Raw genomic sequence first — 19,288 nt, forward strand, 5'->3', positions numbered from 1 at the left:
ATCTTCCAGCCATTTTAGAAATGTGAGTGTGAGTGTGTGTGTGTGTGTGTGTGTGTGTGAGTGAGAGAGAGAGAGAGAGAGAGACAGAATTTAGAAGATTTTGAATTTTTTTGTCTTGTTAAAAAACACAGAATTGATAAACAAAACAAAGTTTTGCAAATCATAAAGTCAAAACATAGTAAGATATATTTTGAGTTGTGACCAGTTGTAAAAAATGGAGAGGAGTATAAGCAGAATGAAAAGATTCCACATAGACATGGAAATGAAATGATAGCATCACAATGGTCCCTGGAATAGTGCATATTATTACTGTATATGAGAAACTAAGAAAAGCTCAGTGGCAAAGAAAGTGTAAATTGAAATCATGTCAATTGGCTGATGAAATAAGTGGCCGATTTGCCTCATCCCAGTCAACACAGCTTTCAAGAATCTAGAAATCACATTGCTTTATGCATAGTGTGAACACATGTGTAAACCAATCTATCACCAAGACAGATTCAGAACAAATTAATGTTATGATGAAAGTAGTCAGGTACCACACAACATACTTGTTGTTTTAAATTTTATTTTGCACAGGAATTATGCATATTTTTCTAATCACCATGCTTAAGTGCATCAATTTTTTCTCTGAATAGTAGTCAAATGGTGAAATTTCCATTAATCACATTCTCTTATTGGGAAATCAAGAGCCACAAAAGAAATTATACTATGGCATTCAATATTACTAAAAATTATAATTTCCAGAGTAATTTGCTATTTATTATTTTACTAAATTTTTAGAGAATAGAAAATATGGTTATGTTGTTAAACTCAGGCCCATGTACATTAGAATACATTTTTTCCCTCTAAATATAGGGTCTAGTTAATATTCAAAATCTTTTGGATTCTTGAAAACAAGATTTTGGAAGAGATGATTAATGATAGATTATATTTTATTCAGAAATTTAGGTATATATGATTAATTATAAAATGTATTTTTATTTAAAAATTCAGGAAGAATAAATTTGCATTTCCCATTTTATTTCAACTCCTTCCAAATATTTAAGAAACTTTTAATCAGCTGTAATTTTTGTCCCTATGTGGAAATATCCAGACTAATTTGTAAAGATCTCGTTATTTAGATGTTTATAAAGAACACAAAAGTATTGAATTCAATGATATCTGTATCAATGTCCTCCGAAAATTATGGAAAGAAATAAGATAATCTGAAAACTACATTATTTTTCATCTACTGTATGTTTTGCTTATGTTAGATACTTCATTGGCCCTCTATTTTCAAAAATATACAAGGTAAAATTATGTCAGTATTTTTTCCAATTGCCTTCAAGAAAAGAAATTTAGGATGTTAGATTTTCTAGGAGGTAAACTTTAAATACAGTAAGTGCTTTCCTCTCAGGATTCTATATTTATTGATTTAAACATCAATAGCTGTTATAAAAATGCTTCCAAATGAGTAGCTTTTTTTTTTTTTTTTTGCTAAAATAGATCATTGCTCAGATTTTCTTCTCTAGCAATATGAATAGAATTTTAAGACTAAAGGAGATTGAGGGTTTATTTGCTTGAATCACTCTGCTTCCTGGGGAGGGAGTCTGCTCTAGAGCTAAGCATAGTATAAATGGAAAGATCAAGGGTTATGGAATCCAGTAAAACATGCATGCTGTATGTACTGGGGAAATTACCTACCTTTTTTGATCTCATCTATGACATGGGTAAAACAATAGCAACCTCGCTAGGTTGTTGTAAACTGAAAATTAATGCTATGGAATGGGTTTTTTTTGTATCCCCCAAAGCCATATTTTGAAACCTTAACCGCAATGTGATGGTATTGGAAGGAAAATAATTAGGTTTAGATGATGGTGGAGCCATGCGATGGGATTAGTGACCTTAAAAGAGGAGGGCATAGCAAGAACGACACAGTTGTCTGCAAGGCAGTAACTGAAACTGCTAGCAGTTTGATGTTAGACTTGCCAGCTTCCAGAACTATGGGAAATGTCTGTTGTTTTAGCTACCCAGTCTATAGTCTTTTGTTATATAACCTGAGCTTACAAAACAATGAGGTAATGTTTGGAAAGGATGGTAAGATGTAGAAGCTCCTTTTCTTGAATTTTATGTTCAGGAAGAAAAAGTATGTTTGGTAGATTAAACTGGTAACGTTAAAGGGACTGAACTGAAACTTCCCTAGAAAGAACCATGATATTCCACATTCTACATCATTTATTCAGGTCGGAAAACCCACTCTGTATTAGGAATTTTTAGTTGTGTCACAATTTTGTGGGAAATGCTTCAGGTCTTAAAATAGGGTATCCTGCCTTCATACTTTTCCATATGTAACCAACTGGAAGGTGTATCTTTGAGTTTTGTTTTCAGCCTATTCTACGCGGAACTGCAGCTGGGTTCTGAGCAAGATCAAATTTATTGTAAATAGATTATCGATATGCTTGTGGTTCTGACTGTTGGTGAAAGAACTTGGCACAGCTTAAGATTTGAAAAATAAAAAATTTGGTGATGATGTATGTTAGAGGAGCAGGCTTCTTTGGTTGGGTGATAGTTGGCTGTTTGCTCTTCTGCCATATTGTATTTTAGCTTTGTGTAAGACCAAACAGCTTATATTTTCTATGATCCCTGCCATGTGTGGAGATATAGCCTAGAGTTGGCATGACAAAGTTAGCTCATGGAAAATGAACAAGATACAAAAAAAGTTTAAATTCCAGGAGGTATAAATTTCCAAAGAATACCTAACGAACGATTACCTGTTTCTTATACTAAACACACAAGAAAACAAACAAAAATATAAAAGACCTGTTGATAATGCCTAGAGTCAACTCCCAGAATGCAATTAAACTCTTGGTATAAATGAATTGGTACTGCATTTAAACAGATGTATCACCCAGGGAAAAGCCTCCACCTTGAGGGATGTGATTTAGTCACATGGATGGCAATTACAGACAGCACTTTTAGATATTCCTCTTTCTATTTCTACTTTGAATCACATGAAGTTGTAAGGGCTGCTTTGAAGTGCTTCCTAGTTCTCTAGATATGCAAAATGTACAATTCTGAAAGTGAAAATGTGGGACAAAATTGAGATTATTAGATTATAATTAAAAGATTATACTCGGTATTACAAGTTACTATAATGGGTTAATATTTTTTGATAATGGGTAAGGTGATGATGAATGTGGAGAAATACTACTTGCCATTCAATAAATTGCTGTTACTGTTCCATCACCAGGTAAGTTAGTAAGAAAGTTCTTGGGAGGACCATTGGAATGCAGTTATTTATCTTGGGGATGTAGTCCTTCAATACATGATAATTTAAAACTATCAACCTCGGGTGGGGGGGGGGAGGTAGTGTCTCTATTAAACACACATAAGTAAGAAATTTTAAAGGTGAAATTTCCCTTGAATTCAATGAATTCTTTCGAATTCAGTAACACTCAGGAAGTAATGACAACAGGCTAGGATTAAACCTTGGAAAACATAGATTACAAACCCAGCATAATCATGAAAATTTGTAAGTGTTTTAAATTAGGTAGTATGGACATGTCTACAGATGTTTAATGTTGACTAGAGGCTTGCTATTTTATTTATAAGTCAATCCTTAAGTGACAAAAACAAGTTGAATAATGTGTGGCTCTAGGTTCTTACCCTGAGCATATTGATACTGGTGGATTCATACCTTTAGCATTGCAGCTACAGATTTATGGTGTCATTTGCACAAAGACTACGGTGCTCCAAAGAAGCAAAAATAGTTGGAGAGATAATCCACAATTTTGCTATGACTCTGTTAGCATATAAAATTATTCAAAAAAAAATCACTGAGTTCATAGAAAGAGTTGCCTGTTTCAACAATTACAAAAATGGGAACAGTTTATTTCAGGTGGAAACAGCTTTTCCTCAAGGAAGATCTCTTCTTAACTGTCCTTTGAAACACATTCTAAATTCAGAAGAGACAATTTGCAGCAGAAGTTTTACAGGATTGCTTAGGCTTAGCTACACACACACATGCACAGAAGAAAGAGGAAGGGAAAGAAAAGACAACTGCTTCCATCAGAAAAACAAGCACTTTTTCCCCCTGGTGTCATGTCTTTGGATATGTACCGCCTTGGAGAAATGTATAAATCATTTTTATACATGGAACTGCCTTAGAAAACTAGAGATTTTAGTACAAAGAAATCAGTTTGCTGAAAGAATGCCCACACGCCATTGTTACGAGTTACTATATATACACAAGAGGAACTTACAAAGGACCCCTGTTTTACAGTTACTGATGTACATTAGCACAGTGGGCTTATACCTTCTCCAGGCCTGAGTTACACTTAGTATTACAAATAATATTATAACAATGCAGAAAATACTGATACAAAACAGCTTTAAGATGATATTTCCAAAAAATACCCCTCCTTTTAAAATTGAACTGTTGAATCCAGGTTTTCTTTTTGAATGTTTCAGCTTTAAAAAAGATTTTTTCAAGAAAATACTAGTGTTTAAAACATCTCTTAAAATGTCTATTAAATGACAGATTTTCTTAAATAGACTATTTTTTACAAAGCATAATTCAAAAGTCTATCTTTCAAGAAAACAAAACTATAAACTCCAAAAGTCCAAATCAAAAACATTATTTGTGATACATAGTTCTTCCATATCCCGGGAAAAAATCCTTGATTATTTTATCGTGCTAATTTATTTACAGACTTCAAATACTCTAGCAACGCACGAACATTCAGGAGAAATGAAGCTGAGTCCCACAATTAATAATAATAATTTTTATCATTTCTTAAATATTGCCCAGCCCTGAATGTATATCTGCTTGAATATTAAGCATCTGAAGTATTGGGGGAGTTTTAGATAGCAGTCTCATTAAGCCGAGCAAATTTCTGTGTGTATTGTTTTCTTGGCAGAATTACAAACACACAAAGAAACAAAACGTTTGGCAAACATTTGACTTGATGCACATGTACCTTCCTTTGGAAAATCATAATTAAAAGTATAACATTTCCACTAGACTCTTTACTCTTACCAATTCAAATCAAAGTGTAAAAAATTATCAAAGTTTAATCATTAAAGCTGGGGGAAATGTAGTGGCTTTTCCCCAAAGTATTGAGCTCAAACCCATTTTTGTATTAAGAGATGCATTTCATACACAGCTTCGATTTAAGCAGATTAGTCAGATGCCATGCTAAAACTGCTATCTTAATTTCCCTTTATTCATTTCATTTGTACATGCTGATGGATTCTATCTTCCAAAGAATGCAAGGGAAACAGATCATGCAGTACGTATGACAACGTCAATTTGCATGGACTATGCCTAATGTGGATAAACTTACTAGCTTTTATCTTTGTACAAGAAAATTGCAGCCCTGATTCTTACTGTTTTAAATCTATTTATTTAATTTATTTATACTTATTTATTTCTATAGCTGCATACAGCTCTGTGATTAATGAAACATAAAGGAATTGTTTAGATTTATTGATCTATCTCATGTGCACTTAAGTATAAAACATATCAGGCCTCGTTTGTTAAAGAAAAGTGTTTCCCGTCAAATGAGTTTTAAATATTTCTGTTAGAGATTTATTTCTAAGATCAAATTGCCAATGTTGACATATATTTTACTTTTTCTTCTAAATCTAGATGACTGAATTGTCAGAATAGTGTATACTGGGCTACCAAGAAACTGACTTTCTGTTCCTCAACTCATCATGTAGAGTCATTGATATACAATGGGCAAAACTGGACATACATAAAAATAAGTGAAAATGTTAAAAAATACAAAGAAAGTGAAATAAAATGGTTTTCTTAGAATGTTCCATCCTTCATATTTTAAAAAATACACTGATACTGCCATGACAGTGACTCAAAGAGTACATCATGTCACGCTTTATGCATCATTTGACAAAATTCAGTCAACTTTACCACCTCACTGTGTTATATCATACTATTTCAACATCTATAGCAAAATGGGAAGCAAAAATTTTTCAAAGATCAGAGCTGTCATTCTCTATTTGGATAGCAATTACTCAGTCTGAAATCCTTTGTGAACCAGTATGAACTAAACATTTAGAGGATAAAAGAAATAGCCATTTCCCCCTTAATAGTATGGCAAGATAAGCTCGAATGTATGTAATAGAGAGACAAATATGTCTCTAGGTTACATGCAAGCAAGCTTCATTCTTGAAATAAATACACATCAAATATAAGACTTTAAAATCCCTCTTTTCTTCTCCTTCTATTAACTATGTAATTTAAAATTCTTTACAGTTCCTTTACCTATTTATTCCTCACGTCTATTTTCACAGTAACACCATTAAGTGAACAGAGTGCTATTGATATTACCTTCTGAAACGTCAATGCAGATAAGTGACTGATAAAGATAAATTATGGACTATATAAACCAACAAGATGGTCCCATTTATTATATATATATGTATATATATGTGTGTGTGTATATATATATATACATATATATATACACACACACATATATATATATGTCTTCAATGCTATTAAACCTAATTCAATTAACATGCCTGAACCTTCATTCTAAAAAAAAAAAAGTGCACAATTCTTTGTTTATAACTAAAAATAAAAAAGTAGTAAGAATGTGACAATTTAAATGTGAGCTATGCACGAGAAACACTAACCATCCTTACCCTACCCAGAGACGGGAACAGGGTGATTTAATTACCCATCCTGCTGGCCTAGAGTTTGTAGCTCCGTGGTGTGTAAATTGTGATGGAGGAAAACATTCTTCCTGCTGTACATGTGTAAAGAGATTGGCCCTCTGGGTGGTTGTCCAAACCTTCCTGTGAATGTTGAATGCTGTCGGGCCACAACAGCTGGGTCCTTTGGTTTCTCTGAGAAGGCAGAGGGCCCTTCGGTCTTAGCTGTTGGCTTCAGAGAGTTTTGCCCTCCAGTGGCCCGTAAATTCTGGGTGACCTCTGATGTGAGGGTTTCATAAGTTCCTCTTGAGTGTTTGATAACTTCCACTAGTTCCTTGTCCTTCAAAAAATTACTTAAACATAGACTTGATAGTTGACAGGTCTTACTTTTGTAGGGGCTTGTCTGGTCAGCTGCTGTGTATCTAAAACGGTCCTCGGTGGGAGTATGCATTGCTTTTCTGTCCCTTGTGCTGAGACTTTGGCTCACAATTCGATTTCGATATGTAGCCTAAAGACACAGAAAGGAAAAGATGTCTTTAAAAAATACATTCATAGCATACATTGAATACAGAGTGGTATTTTCACATGTGTGTACAAAACTCTAAATTTTCAACAAGACTTAATACATATATATATATATATACACACACACACATATATATGTACACATATATATATACATATGTATACATATGTATATATATACATATACACATATACATATACACATATACATATACACATATATACATATGTATATATATATATGTGTATATATATATTTCATGAGATTAAATTTCCCAGTGCAGTACTGCTACAAATTGTGGTTAAATGGATAATTTACTATAAAAGACATTTTTTAAAATAGTTTTTTTTTTTTTTGGAGTTTAGTTTTACAACAAAATTGAAAGGAAAGTACAGAGATTTCTCTTATACCCCCTGCTCCACACAATCATAATCTCCCCCATTATCAACATCAGTCACCAGAATGGTACATTTTTTTTTCACCAATGATAAAACTACAGTGACACATAATTAATACAAGTCCATAGTTTACCTTAGGGTTCACTCTATCAGCTGCACATTCTATAGGTTTGAACAAATTTATAATGACACTTACCTATTAAAATATCATACAGACTACTTTCACCGCCTAAAAATCCTATGTGCTCTGCCTAATAATCTCTTACTTCTCCCCTGAACCCTGGGAACCACTGATCTTTTTATTGTCTCCATAGCTTTGCCTTTTCCACTATGCTGTATAGTTGCAATTATACAGTATGTATGTAGTCTTTTCAGGTTGGCTTATTTCACTTAGCAACATGTATCTAAATTTCCCTCATGTCTTTTCATGGCTTGATAGCTTATTTCTTTTTAGTGTTGAACTAAAAGGCCTTTTGAAATTTGTTTAATTTCCTAAATTTGAATTCTATAGTTTTATCTGAGGATTCAGATTACTTTACTAAGTAATACACACTCCTAAATGAGGCTAATCATTTTTGTTGAATGTAAAATATTTAAGTATATCCTAAGAGAGTTTTAGAACTACCAGTATCATGATTTGTATCAGCAAGGTGGTAACCTAGAAAATTAAGGAACCAAAAACGAAGTCACTACAATGACCTAAGGAGAACAACAGAACACTTAGAAAAAATTTCAGCAGGGGTTTAACTTAGACTTTTGGTTGTACTTTGTTAATCAGAAAAAATCTGGCCAATGAGTATATACTATCTTCTTTCTCGCAAGAACTTTGTATTATAATGATAGAAACAAGGCATAGGGGCTCCTGGGTGGCTCAGTCAGTAAGCTTTTGACTCTTGGTCTCAGCTCAGGTCACGATCTTGCTGTTTGTGGATTCAAGACCCGCATGGGGCTCTGCCTTGGCAACGCAGAGCCTGCTCTCCCTCTGTCTCTGCCCCTTCCCCACTTGTGATGCCTCTATCTCTCTCAAAATAAACAAACTTAAAAAAATAAAGAAACAAGGCATAGCTCATTGAATCATGGTACAGAGGAAGCAAAGATTATAAGCTGGCACCAGAAATCCTTTTGAAGAGAGCCCTGGCTTGGTTTAGAAACATAAGCCGAGATAGAAATGGACGAGCTGGTTTACAGCTTCAGAGGCAAAAAGTGATAGATGTATTGTATTATATAGAAGGAGGAAAGAGAAGAGTGTAGAGTAATGCAGTAGAATGGTACACAAGGTGCTGAGGAAGCCAATGAAAATGTCTTCATATTTGCCATCTAGATGGTGTTATTTTAAATACTTATCGTTTCATTGATCCCTAGAAAACCATTTCTCCAAAAGTGATCTCTGTATTGAGTCCCAATTTGCTTATCCAGCTGTCATCACTTTGATTAATTAAATATATTTGACATGAAACCAAATCAAACTTGATTCTGAAACCTATTCTTCCCCAAATGCCCTCATTCTCAATAAATGGTGCCACTATCAAGCCAACACCTGAAAATTACCTTTGCTTTCTCTTTTCCTCATGTCCCTTTAAATCAAGTTCTTGCTGATTTGCTGCAAAAATCCAACCTCAAGTCATCCACTTTTCTTACATACACCCTATCTTCCTAACTCAATTCTCTGGCACATATTAAGCATTTAAGAAATGCTGAATAAAGTTTATCTGCTTGAGATAATACTTAGTGAGTATATATTACATTCCAAGCATTATTCCAGTACTCTTACATATTTAATTGTCACAAGAGTCTTTTGAGGTAGCTTTTATTATCCCTATTAAAGGCATACCTTGGAGATGCTGCAGGTTTAATTCCAGACCACTGCAATAAAGCTAATATCACAATAAACAAGTCAAATGATTTTTTTTAGTTCCCAGTGCATACAAAATAATGGTACACAATAGTCTATTAAGTATGTAATAGCATTCTGTCTAAAAAAACAATGTATATATATTCACTGAAAATATTTTATTGCTAAAAAATTCTAACGGTCTTCTAAGCTTTCAGGGAGTGTATTTTTTTTGTTTGTTTGTTTTTTTGCTGGTGGAGAGTCTTGCTCTGACATTGCTGGCTGCTGACTTAGGGTGGTTGTTGCTCAAGGTTGGAGTGACCAGCCACTTCTTAAAATAAGACAATGAAGTTTGTTGCACTGATAGACTCTTCGTTTCACAAATTATTTCTCCATACCATATCATGTTGTTTCATAGCATTTTACTCACAGAACTTGTTTCAAAATTGGAGTCAATTCTCTAAAATCCTGCTGCTGCTTTGTCAACTAAGTTTATGTAATATTCTATATCCTATGCTGTCATTATAACAGTTTCATAGCATCTTCACCAGAAGTAGTTTCTATCTCAAGAAACTGCTTTCTTTGCTCATCCATAAGAAGCAACTCTTCATACATTAAAGTTTTATCATGCGATTTCAGCAATTCAGTCACATTCAGTCTCCAATTCTGATTCTAGCTCTCTTGCTATTTCCACCACATCTGCACTTACTTCCTTCACTCAAGTCTTGAAGCCCTCAGTCATCCATGAGGGTTGGAATCAACTTCTTGAAAACTCCTGTTAATGTTGACTTTTTACCTCTTCCCATGAACCATGAATATTCTTAAAGACTTTTGGAATGGTGAATCCTTTCCATAAGGTTTTCAATGGATATGCCAAGATCCATCAGAGGAATCACTATTTATAGCAGCAGCTATAGCTTTACAAGATGTATTTCTTAAATAATGAGACTTGAAAGTTGAAATGACTCCTTGATCCATGGGCTGCAAAATGGATGTTGTGTTAGCAGGTAGAAAAACATCAATCCCATTGTTGCATATCTCCAACAGAGCTCTTGAATGACCGGTTGCATTGTCAATGGTTATTTCAAAAGGAATCTTTTTTTTTTTTTTTTCTGACTCTAGGTCTCAACAGTGGGCTTAAAATATTCACTAAGCCATGCTGTAGACAGATGTACTATCATCCAAGCTTTGTTGTTCCACTTAGAGAGCACAGGCAGACTATATTTCATATAAGTTTTAAAGTTCCTAGGATTTTCAGAATGGTAACAGAGCACTGACTTCAACTTGAAGTCACCAGCTGCATTAGCCCCTAACAAGAGAGTCAGCCTGTCCTTTGAAGGTTTGAAGCCAGGGATCGACTTCTCCTCGCTAGCACTGAAAATCCTAGATGGCATCTTCTTTCAATAGAAGACTGTTTGACTACATTGAAACTCTGTCGTTTGGTATAGCTACCTTCACTCATTATCTGAGCTAGATCTTCTAGATAACTTGCTAGAACTTCTAAGTCAGCACTTGCTGCCTCACCTTGCACTTTGGTATTATAGAAATTGTTTCTTTCCTTAAACCTCATGAACCAGACTCTTGTAATTTCATACTTTTCTTCTTCAGCTTCCTTACCTCTCAGCCTTCACAGAATTGAAGAAAGTTGGGGCCTTGCTGGGGATTAGGCTGTGGCTTAAGGGAATGTTGTAGCTGGCTTGATCTTCATCTCAGACCACTAAAGCTTTCTCCATATAAGCAATAAGTTTATTTCACTTTTTTTTAATCATTCATGTGGTTACTGGTGTAGCACTTTTATTTATTATTATTTTTTATTTTAGAGCATGCAGAGTGGGGGAAGAGGGGCAGAGGGAGAGAGAGAATTTTAAGCAGCCTCCACGTTCAGGACCAGCTGGACACAGACCTCAGGATCATGACCTGAGCAGAAATCAAGAGTTGGGCACTAAACCGACTGAGCCACCCAGGTGCATTTAATTTCCCTCAAGAAGTTTTCCTTTACAGTCACAATTCGGCTGTTTGGCAAGAGACTGTGCAGTCAGGCTCTCTTGGCTTTCCATGTGTCCTCTTCACTAAGCTTAGTCATTTCTAGATTTTGATATAAGTTGAGAGATGTGCAACTCTTTCTTTACCTTGGCCACTTGGAGGCCACTGTAGTGTTACTAATTGTCATAATTTCAATACTGTTGTGTCCCAGGGAATAGGGAGGCTCAAGGACAGGGGGAGAGAGTTGAGGGAGTGGCTGGTTGGCAAAACAGAACACACACAACATTTATCATTTCCCATCTTATATAAGTGCAGTTTGTGGCATCCTAAAAATACAACACTAATCAGAGAGGACTAGGACAAATATAAAAACAATGACTATTTTAAAATATTGCAAGATTACAAAAATGTGACACAGAGACAGAAAGTGAGCAAATGATGTTGGAAGAATGGTGCTCATGGAATGGCTCGTGCAGCACAAAGCTTCAATTGGTAAAAACTGTGAAGTGCAATGAAACAAGGTATGGATGTATATTGACTGGAAAATGGAAGTACAGTGAGTTTGTATCCCTGCAGATAGTGTGGGATAGACAGTCTGCTTGATTTAACACCAGTTACTGGCCTCCCAGTATCCCCACATATTTCTAAAATGTATCACAACTTACTAAAATTTGCTAAAATACATACAGAACAATACTGTAACTTAATTAAACTCATGCTTGAAGATTATCATTAATGAGATGAATCTCCCCAATTTTCCATAAAACTAGAGCATGTTAGGGAATATCTTCAGGCTGTCCTTATACTCCGTGATTTCAAATTGAGATATTTTGCTAAACATTCCTTTTCTCTTTCTTTCTTTTTAAATACTGTCTTCAGGGGCGCCTGGGTTGCTCAGTTGGTTAAGTGTCTGACTTCAGCTCAGGTCACGATCTCACAGTTGGTGAGTTTGTGCCCTGTGTCAGGCTCTGTGCTGACAACTCAGAGCCTGGAGCCTGCTTCGATTCTTTGTCTCCCCCTCTCTCTCTCTGCCCCTCCCCCACTCATGCTCTCTCTCTCTCTCTCTCTCTCTCTCAAAAATAAACATTTAAAAAATACTTCTTCAGGTTTGTAGTAAACTGTGATTTTAACTTTCTTACCTTTATTTTTTTCTTTCATTTCAGTATAGTTAATATACAAGGTTATATTAGTTGCAGATGTACAATACAATGATTCAGCGGTGCCTCAGTGGTGCAGTTAAGTGTCTACCTCTTGATCTTAGCTCAGGTCATGATCTTGTGGCTCCTGAGTTTGAGTCCTGCAATCAAGAGGCTGCTTGGGATTCTGTCTCTCCTTCACCCTACCTTCCCCCCACTTGTGCGTGTATGCACTCTCTCTCTCGTCTCTCTCTCATTCTGTCACTCAAAAATAAACATCAAAAAATACAATAATTCAACGTTCCATATATTACTCAGTGCTAACCAAGATATGTATACTCTTAATCCGCTTCACCTATTTCACCCATCTCCCCACATATCTCCCCTTAGGTAACCCACTGTTAGTACCCTGTAGCTAAAAGTCTGCATTTTTTTTTCTTTCTTTTTTCCTTTGCTTTCTTTCTTTTTTTTTTTTTTTTAACGTTTATTTATTTTTGAGACAGAGAGAGACACAGCATGAACAGGGGAGGGGCAGAGAGAGAGGGAGACACAGAATCTGAAACAGGCTCCAGGCTCTGAACTGTCAGCACAGAGCCCGACGCGGGGCTCGAACTCACAGACTGTGAGATCATGACCTGAGCAGATATCAGACGCTTAACCAACCAAGCCACCTAGGCGCCCCTCCTTTGCTTTCTTTCTTAAAATCCACATATAAATGAAATCATATGGAATTTTTCTTCCTCTGATTAGCTTATTGTGCTTAGCATTAAACTCTCTAGATCCATCTATGCTGTTGTAAATGGCAGGATTTCATTCCCTTTAACGACTGGATAATACTCTAGATCTATACCACATCTTCTTTATTTATCTATGGATTGATACTTGGGTTGCTTCCATAATTAGGCTATCATAAATAATGCAATAAACATAGGAGTGCATTTATCTCTTTAAATTAGTGTTTTCAGTAAATTAGTATTTCAGTAAATACCCAGTAGTGCAATTACTGGATCATAGGGTAGTTCTTTTTTTTTTTTTTTTTTTTTTTTTTTTTTTGAGGACCCTCCATACTGTCTTCCAAAGTGGCTGTACCAGTCTGCATTCCCAAAAACAGTGCAAGATAGTTCCTTTCTCTTCACATCCTTGCCAACACCTGTTGTTTCTTGTGTTTTTAATTTTAGTTATGCTGACAAGTATAAGGTGATATCTTGTAGTTTTGATTTGCATTTCCCTGATGTTGAGAAATGTTGAGCATCTTTTCATGTGTTTGTTGGCCATTTGTATGTCTTCTTTAGAGAAATGTCTGTCATGTCTTCTGGATTATTTTTTTTATTTTTTGGATTCTTTATTTTTTTATTTGGATTATTTTGGGGGGATTATTTAATTTTAGGGGTGTTGTAGAAGGCTTGCAGAAGTTCTTTATATATTTTGGATACTAATCCTTTGTTGGATCTATCCTATTCACTAGGTTGCCTTTTAGTTTTGTTTGTTGTTTCCTTCTGCTGTTCAGAATCTTTTTAATTTTATGTAGTTCCTATAGTTTTTTTTTGCTTTTGTTTCCTTTGCCTCAGAAGACCTATCCAGAAAGAAGCTGTTACAATAGATATCCAGAGGAATTACTGCGTCTAATCTCTTTTAGGATTTTTATGGTTTCAGGTCTCACATTTAGGTCTTCAATCCATTTTGAGCTTATTTTTGTGTATGGCATTAGATAGTGGTCCAGTTTCATTCCTTTGCATGTAGCTGTCTGGTTTTCACACCACCATTTGTTGAAGAGTGCCTTTTATACACTGCATATGCCTACTTCCCATGTTGAAGATTAATTGACCATACAATGATCTGTGAATTTCAGGGCTTTCAATTCTGTTCTATTGATCTATGTGTGTTGTGGCAGTACCATACTGTTTTGATTACTACAGCTTTGTGGTATAACTTGACATCTAGAATTGTGATACCTCCAGTTTTGTTTTTCTTTTTGAAAATTGCTTTGGATATTTGGTTCTTTTGTGGTTCATTCAAATTTTAGAGTGGTTTGTTCTACTTCTGTGAAAAATACTATTTGTGTTTTCATAGGGATTGCATTAAATCTATGGATTGCTTTGGGTAGTATATATTATTAGACATTTTAACAATACTTGTTCTTCCAGTCTGTAAGCACAGAATATCTTTCCATTTGTGCCATCCTCAATTTCTTTCATTGATGTTTTATACTTCTCAGAGTATAGGTATTCACCTCCTTGGTTAAGTTTATTTCTATATATTTTATTATTTTTTTGCTGCAATTGTAAATGGGATTGTTTTCTTAATTTCTCTTTCTGCTGCTTCATTATTACTGTATAGAAATGCAACAGATTTCTGTACAATGATTTTGTGTCATGTGAACTCAGTGAATTCACTTATCAGTTCTAGTTGTTTTTGGTGTGATCTTCTCAGGTTTTGTATATAGAGTATCATATGATCAGCAAATAGTGTAAGTTTTACCTCTCTCTTACCAATTTGGACACCTTTTATTTCTTTTTGTTGTCTGATTGCTAAATCTAGGACTTCTAGTACTATGTTGCATAAAAGTAGTGAGAGTGAACATTCTTGTCTTGTTCATGATCTCAGAAGAAAAGTTCTCAGTTTGTCCCCATTGAGTTTAATGTTAGCTGTGGGTTTTTCATACATGGCCTTTATTATGTTGAGATATGTTCCTGTAAACCTACTTTGGTGAGGGTTTTTACCATGAATGGATGTTGTACTTTGTCAAATGCTTTTTCTCCATCTACTGAAATGATCATATTTTTTTCACTGATGTGATGTATACATTGATGGATTTGCAAATATGGAACCACTCTATATCCCAATAAAAAATTCCACTTGATCATGGTGAATGATTTTTTTAAATATATTGTTGGATTCAGTTTGAAAATATTTTGTTGAGTATTTTTGCATTTATGTCCATGAGAGATATTTGCCTGTAGTTCTCTGTTTTTTGTGTGGTATTTATCTGGTTTTGGTATCAGTGTAATGCTGGCCTCATGTAATGAATTCAGATATTTTGCTCTCTCTTCTGCTTTTTGGGGGCAAAAAAATGAGAAGACTAGGTGTCAATATTTGGAAGAATTGGCCTGTGAAGATACCTGCTCCTGGATTTTTGTTTGTTGGAAGTTTTTTGATTACTGATTCAATTTCATTGCTGGTAATCAGTCTGCTCAAAGTTTCTATTTCTTACTGCTTCAGTTTTGGTATGTTGTATGTTTCTAAGAATTTATCCAATTTGTTAGTATATAATTTAATAATATTCTCTTATAATCCTTTGTATCTCTGTGCTATTGGTTGTTATTTCTGCTCTTGCATTTCTGATTTTGTTTGAGTGTTCTCTCTCTATTTTTAATGAGTCTGGCTAGAAGTTTATCAGTTTTATTCTTTTCAAAGAAACATCTGGCTTAATCAGTTTGTTCTATTGGGTTGTTTCTTTCTTTCTTTCTTTCTCTTGTTTTCTTTCTCTTTTTTTCTTTCGTATTTTTTTTTTTTTTGTTTAGTTTCTATATCATTTATTTCTTCTCTAATCTTTGTTTCCTCCCTTCTGCTGGTTTAGGGGTTTCTTGTTGTTTTGTAGCTTATTTAGGTGTAAGGTTAGTTCATTTATTTGAGGTATTTCATGCTTCTTGAGGTAGCCTTGTATCGCTATAAACTCTTTTTAGAACAAATTTTGTTGTATCCCAAAGATTTTGGAGCATTGTGTTTTCATTTTCATTTGTCTCCATGTATTGTCTTTTAATTTCCCCTTTGATTTCTTGGTTGACAGACTCATTGTTTAGTAGCATGTTACTTAATATCCATGTGTTTGTGCTCTTTCCAAATTAGTTTCTTGTGGTTGATATCAAGTTTCATATAGCCTTGTGGTAAAAAAACAAACAAACAAATAAAAAACATGGTGTGACTTTAATCTTTTGAATCTTGAATCTGTTGAGACTTGTTTCATGGCCTACTATGTGATCTATTCTGGAGAATGTCCCATGAGTGCTTGACAAGTATGTTTTTTTTTTTTTTTTTTTTTTTAATTTTTTTTTAATTTTTTTCAACATTTATTTATTTTTGGGACAGAGAGAGACAGAGCATGAACGGGGGAGGGGCAGAGAGAGAGGGAGACACAGAATCGGAAACAGGCTCCAGGCTCTGAGCCATCAGCCCAGAGCCTGACGCGGGGCTCGAACCCACGGACCGCGAGATCGTGACCTGGCTGAAGTCGGACGCTTAACCGACTGCGCCACCCAGGCGCCCCTTGACAAGTATGTTTATTGTGCTATTTTTTTATGGAATGTTCTGAATATATCTGTTAAGTCCATCTGACCCACTGTGTCATTCAAAGCCACTGCCTTATTGGTTTTCTGTTTGGATGATCTGATTGATGTAAGTAGGGTGTTAAATTCTCCCACTATTATTATATTAGTATCAATTAGTTTCTTCACGTTTGTTATTACTATTTTATGCATTTGGATGTTTTCATGTTAGGGGCATAAATATTTACCATTGTTATACCTTCTTACTGTGTTTTCCCATTTATGGATATATAGTGTCCTTCTTTAAATCTTGTGACAATGTTTGTTTTAAAGTCTATTTGTGTGAAATAAATATTGCTACCCTTGCTTTCTTTTGACATGCATTTGCATGTTAAACATTTCTTCATTCCCTCACTTTCAATCTGCATGTGTCTTTAGGTCTGTCTCTTCTGGGCAGCATATAAGTGGTTTTTTGTTTGTTTGTTTTTTTAATCCATTCTGTCACCCTGTGTCTTTTCATTGGAGCATTAATTATTGATAGGTATGCTTGTCTTGCCATACTTCTACTTGTTTTGTGGGGTTTTTTTTTTTTGTAGTTTTCATTTGTTTCTTCTCTTGCTCTCTTCTCTCACCATCAGTTGGCCTTCTTTAGTGATATACTTGGATTCCTTTCTCTTTGTTTTTTGCATATCTATTATTAGTTTTTGATTTGTGGTTACCATTAGGTTTGTATATAACATCTTCTGCATATAGCTGTTTATAATAAGTTTATGATCACTTAAGTTTGAGCCCATTCTTTACTCCTCTCCCCACCACATTTTAGGTATATGTTGTTATACTTTACATCATTTTATTTTTGGTTCCTTTTTTAGCTCCAATGTTACTTTGTATATTTGAGACTTCTCTTGCTTCTTGAGGTAAGCCGGTCTTGCTATATACCTCCCTCTTACGACTGCCTTTGCTGAATCCCAAAGGTTCTAGAGTGTCATGTTTTCATTTTCATTTGCTTTCATGTATTTTTTTTAAATTTCTCTTTAATTTCCCAGAAAAACCAATTAATTCTTTAGTAGGGTGTTAACCTCCATATATTTGTGGTTTTCCCAAATTTTTTCTTGTGGTTGGCTTCAAATTTCATAGTGTTGTGGTATGAAAATATGCATGATATGATCTCAAATTTTTGTACTTGTGGATGCCTGATTTGTGACCCAGTATGTGATGAATTCCGGAGAATGTTCCATGTGCACATGAGAAGAATGTGCATTCTGCTGCTTTAGGATGAAATATTCTGAATATATCTGTTAAATCCATCTGGTCTAGGTATCACTCAAAGCAATTGTTTACTTGTTGATTTTTCTGCTTAAACAATCTATCCATTGCTATAAGTAGGGTTTTAAAATCCCCTACTATTATAGTATAATTATTGATGATTTTCTTTATATTCATAGTTGTCCTCAATTAGGCAAGTGGTTTGGAGCTTTATACTCTTGCATCAACTAGTTATTGGACATTGGCAGCCTCTGGGAAAGGGGTGTAACCTTTTCTATTCTCTTTTATTCTCTTTTTTTCTTTTCTTTTCTTTTCTTTTTCTTTTTCTTTTCTTTCCTCTCTTCTTATTTGAGGGAAAAGTCCCCAAGAGGAACTTATTTTTTAAGTGCTATTATCTGCCAACATTAGATCTTAAAGAAATGAACATATATTCAATTCTCTTCCAATTCTACATTTAGAATATAAAATTTTACATGTTTTGGAACATGTTTAGACAAACATAGGAAAGATACTCTTGAATCAAAATACAAAAATATACTTTGGCACATATATATTTGTATATTGTTACCCTGGCACAGATGGAAATAATTTCCTAAACATGCTGCTAATTGATGTTAATTCCTTCTGAAGCTCTTTGGGATCACATCCGCCAAAGAGAATTTTCAGTACATATGCCTAGCCACATCTTTCTCAAAACTAGAATTAAATTAAATTATACTCACATAATTGTTAGTTTTTAGATGTTTTAGTTATCAAATAACTATTTTATTATCTATTCTTAAACTTCCTAGAAGATTAATGGATGGCAAATTTAATGATTAATCAGTCAAATGTGAACATTATAATACAGTGAGTTTTATTTCCCTATAATTTTTTTCTCTAATTTCTTCACTGGAGCCATATACTCTGCATTTTATTGAATTTAAGGTGATGGATTTTAAAACACATTATTTTATATACTATTAAGAAAAGTAAAACAAAAAAAATTAAAACAAAACACATGATGCTAATTAAAAACAAATGAAAACCATGTTAACTTCCTTATTACAACTGGTGTGACCTATCAACCCGTCACACCAGCCTCTTATTGTATTTTCTTTTGTCTTCAGTTCCTTTTCTTAGGTTTGATAGATAGTCCTTTTGCATTTATCTCAATGATACAGCTTTGTTAGATATGATGATATTCTTTTTTACATTTCATAAAGCATTTTGTTTCTGAAGAGAGTATG

General features: G+C 34.4%; 1 protein-coding gene across 3 annotated transcripts in view; it reads right to left on the reverse strand.

Moving 5' to 3' along the window:
* Positions 1 to 545: 545 nt before the first annotated feature.
* CCSER1 (coiled-coil serine rich protein 1) overlaps positions 546 to 19,288 on the reverse strand; it is a 1,315,617-nt gene continuing 1,296,874 nt past the window's right edge. For 2 of the 3 annotated variants that reach the window (XM_045472859.1, XM_045472868.1), the window contains exon 11: positions 546 to 7,165. In XM_045472859.1, the coding sequence (XP_045328815.1) occupies positions 6,680 to 7,165 (486 nt within the window). In that variant the 3' untranslated portion in view covers positions 546 to 6,679. The remainder of the gene's footprint in view (positions 7,166 to 19,288) is intronic. The other variant, XM_045472871.1, reaches the window with a different exon arrangement.

This window comes from Leopardus geoffroyi, chromosome B1 (assembly GCF_018350155.1).
Source record: "Leopardus geoffroyi isolate Oge1 chromosome B1, O.geoffroyi_Oge1_pat1.0, whole genome shotgun sequence".
Lineage (NCBI taxonomy): Eukaryota > Metazoa > Chordata > Mammalia > Carnivora > Felidae > Leopardus > Leopardus geoffroyi.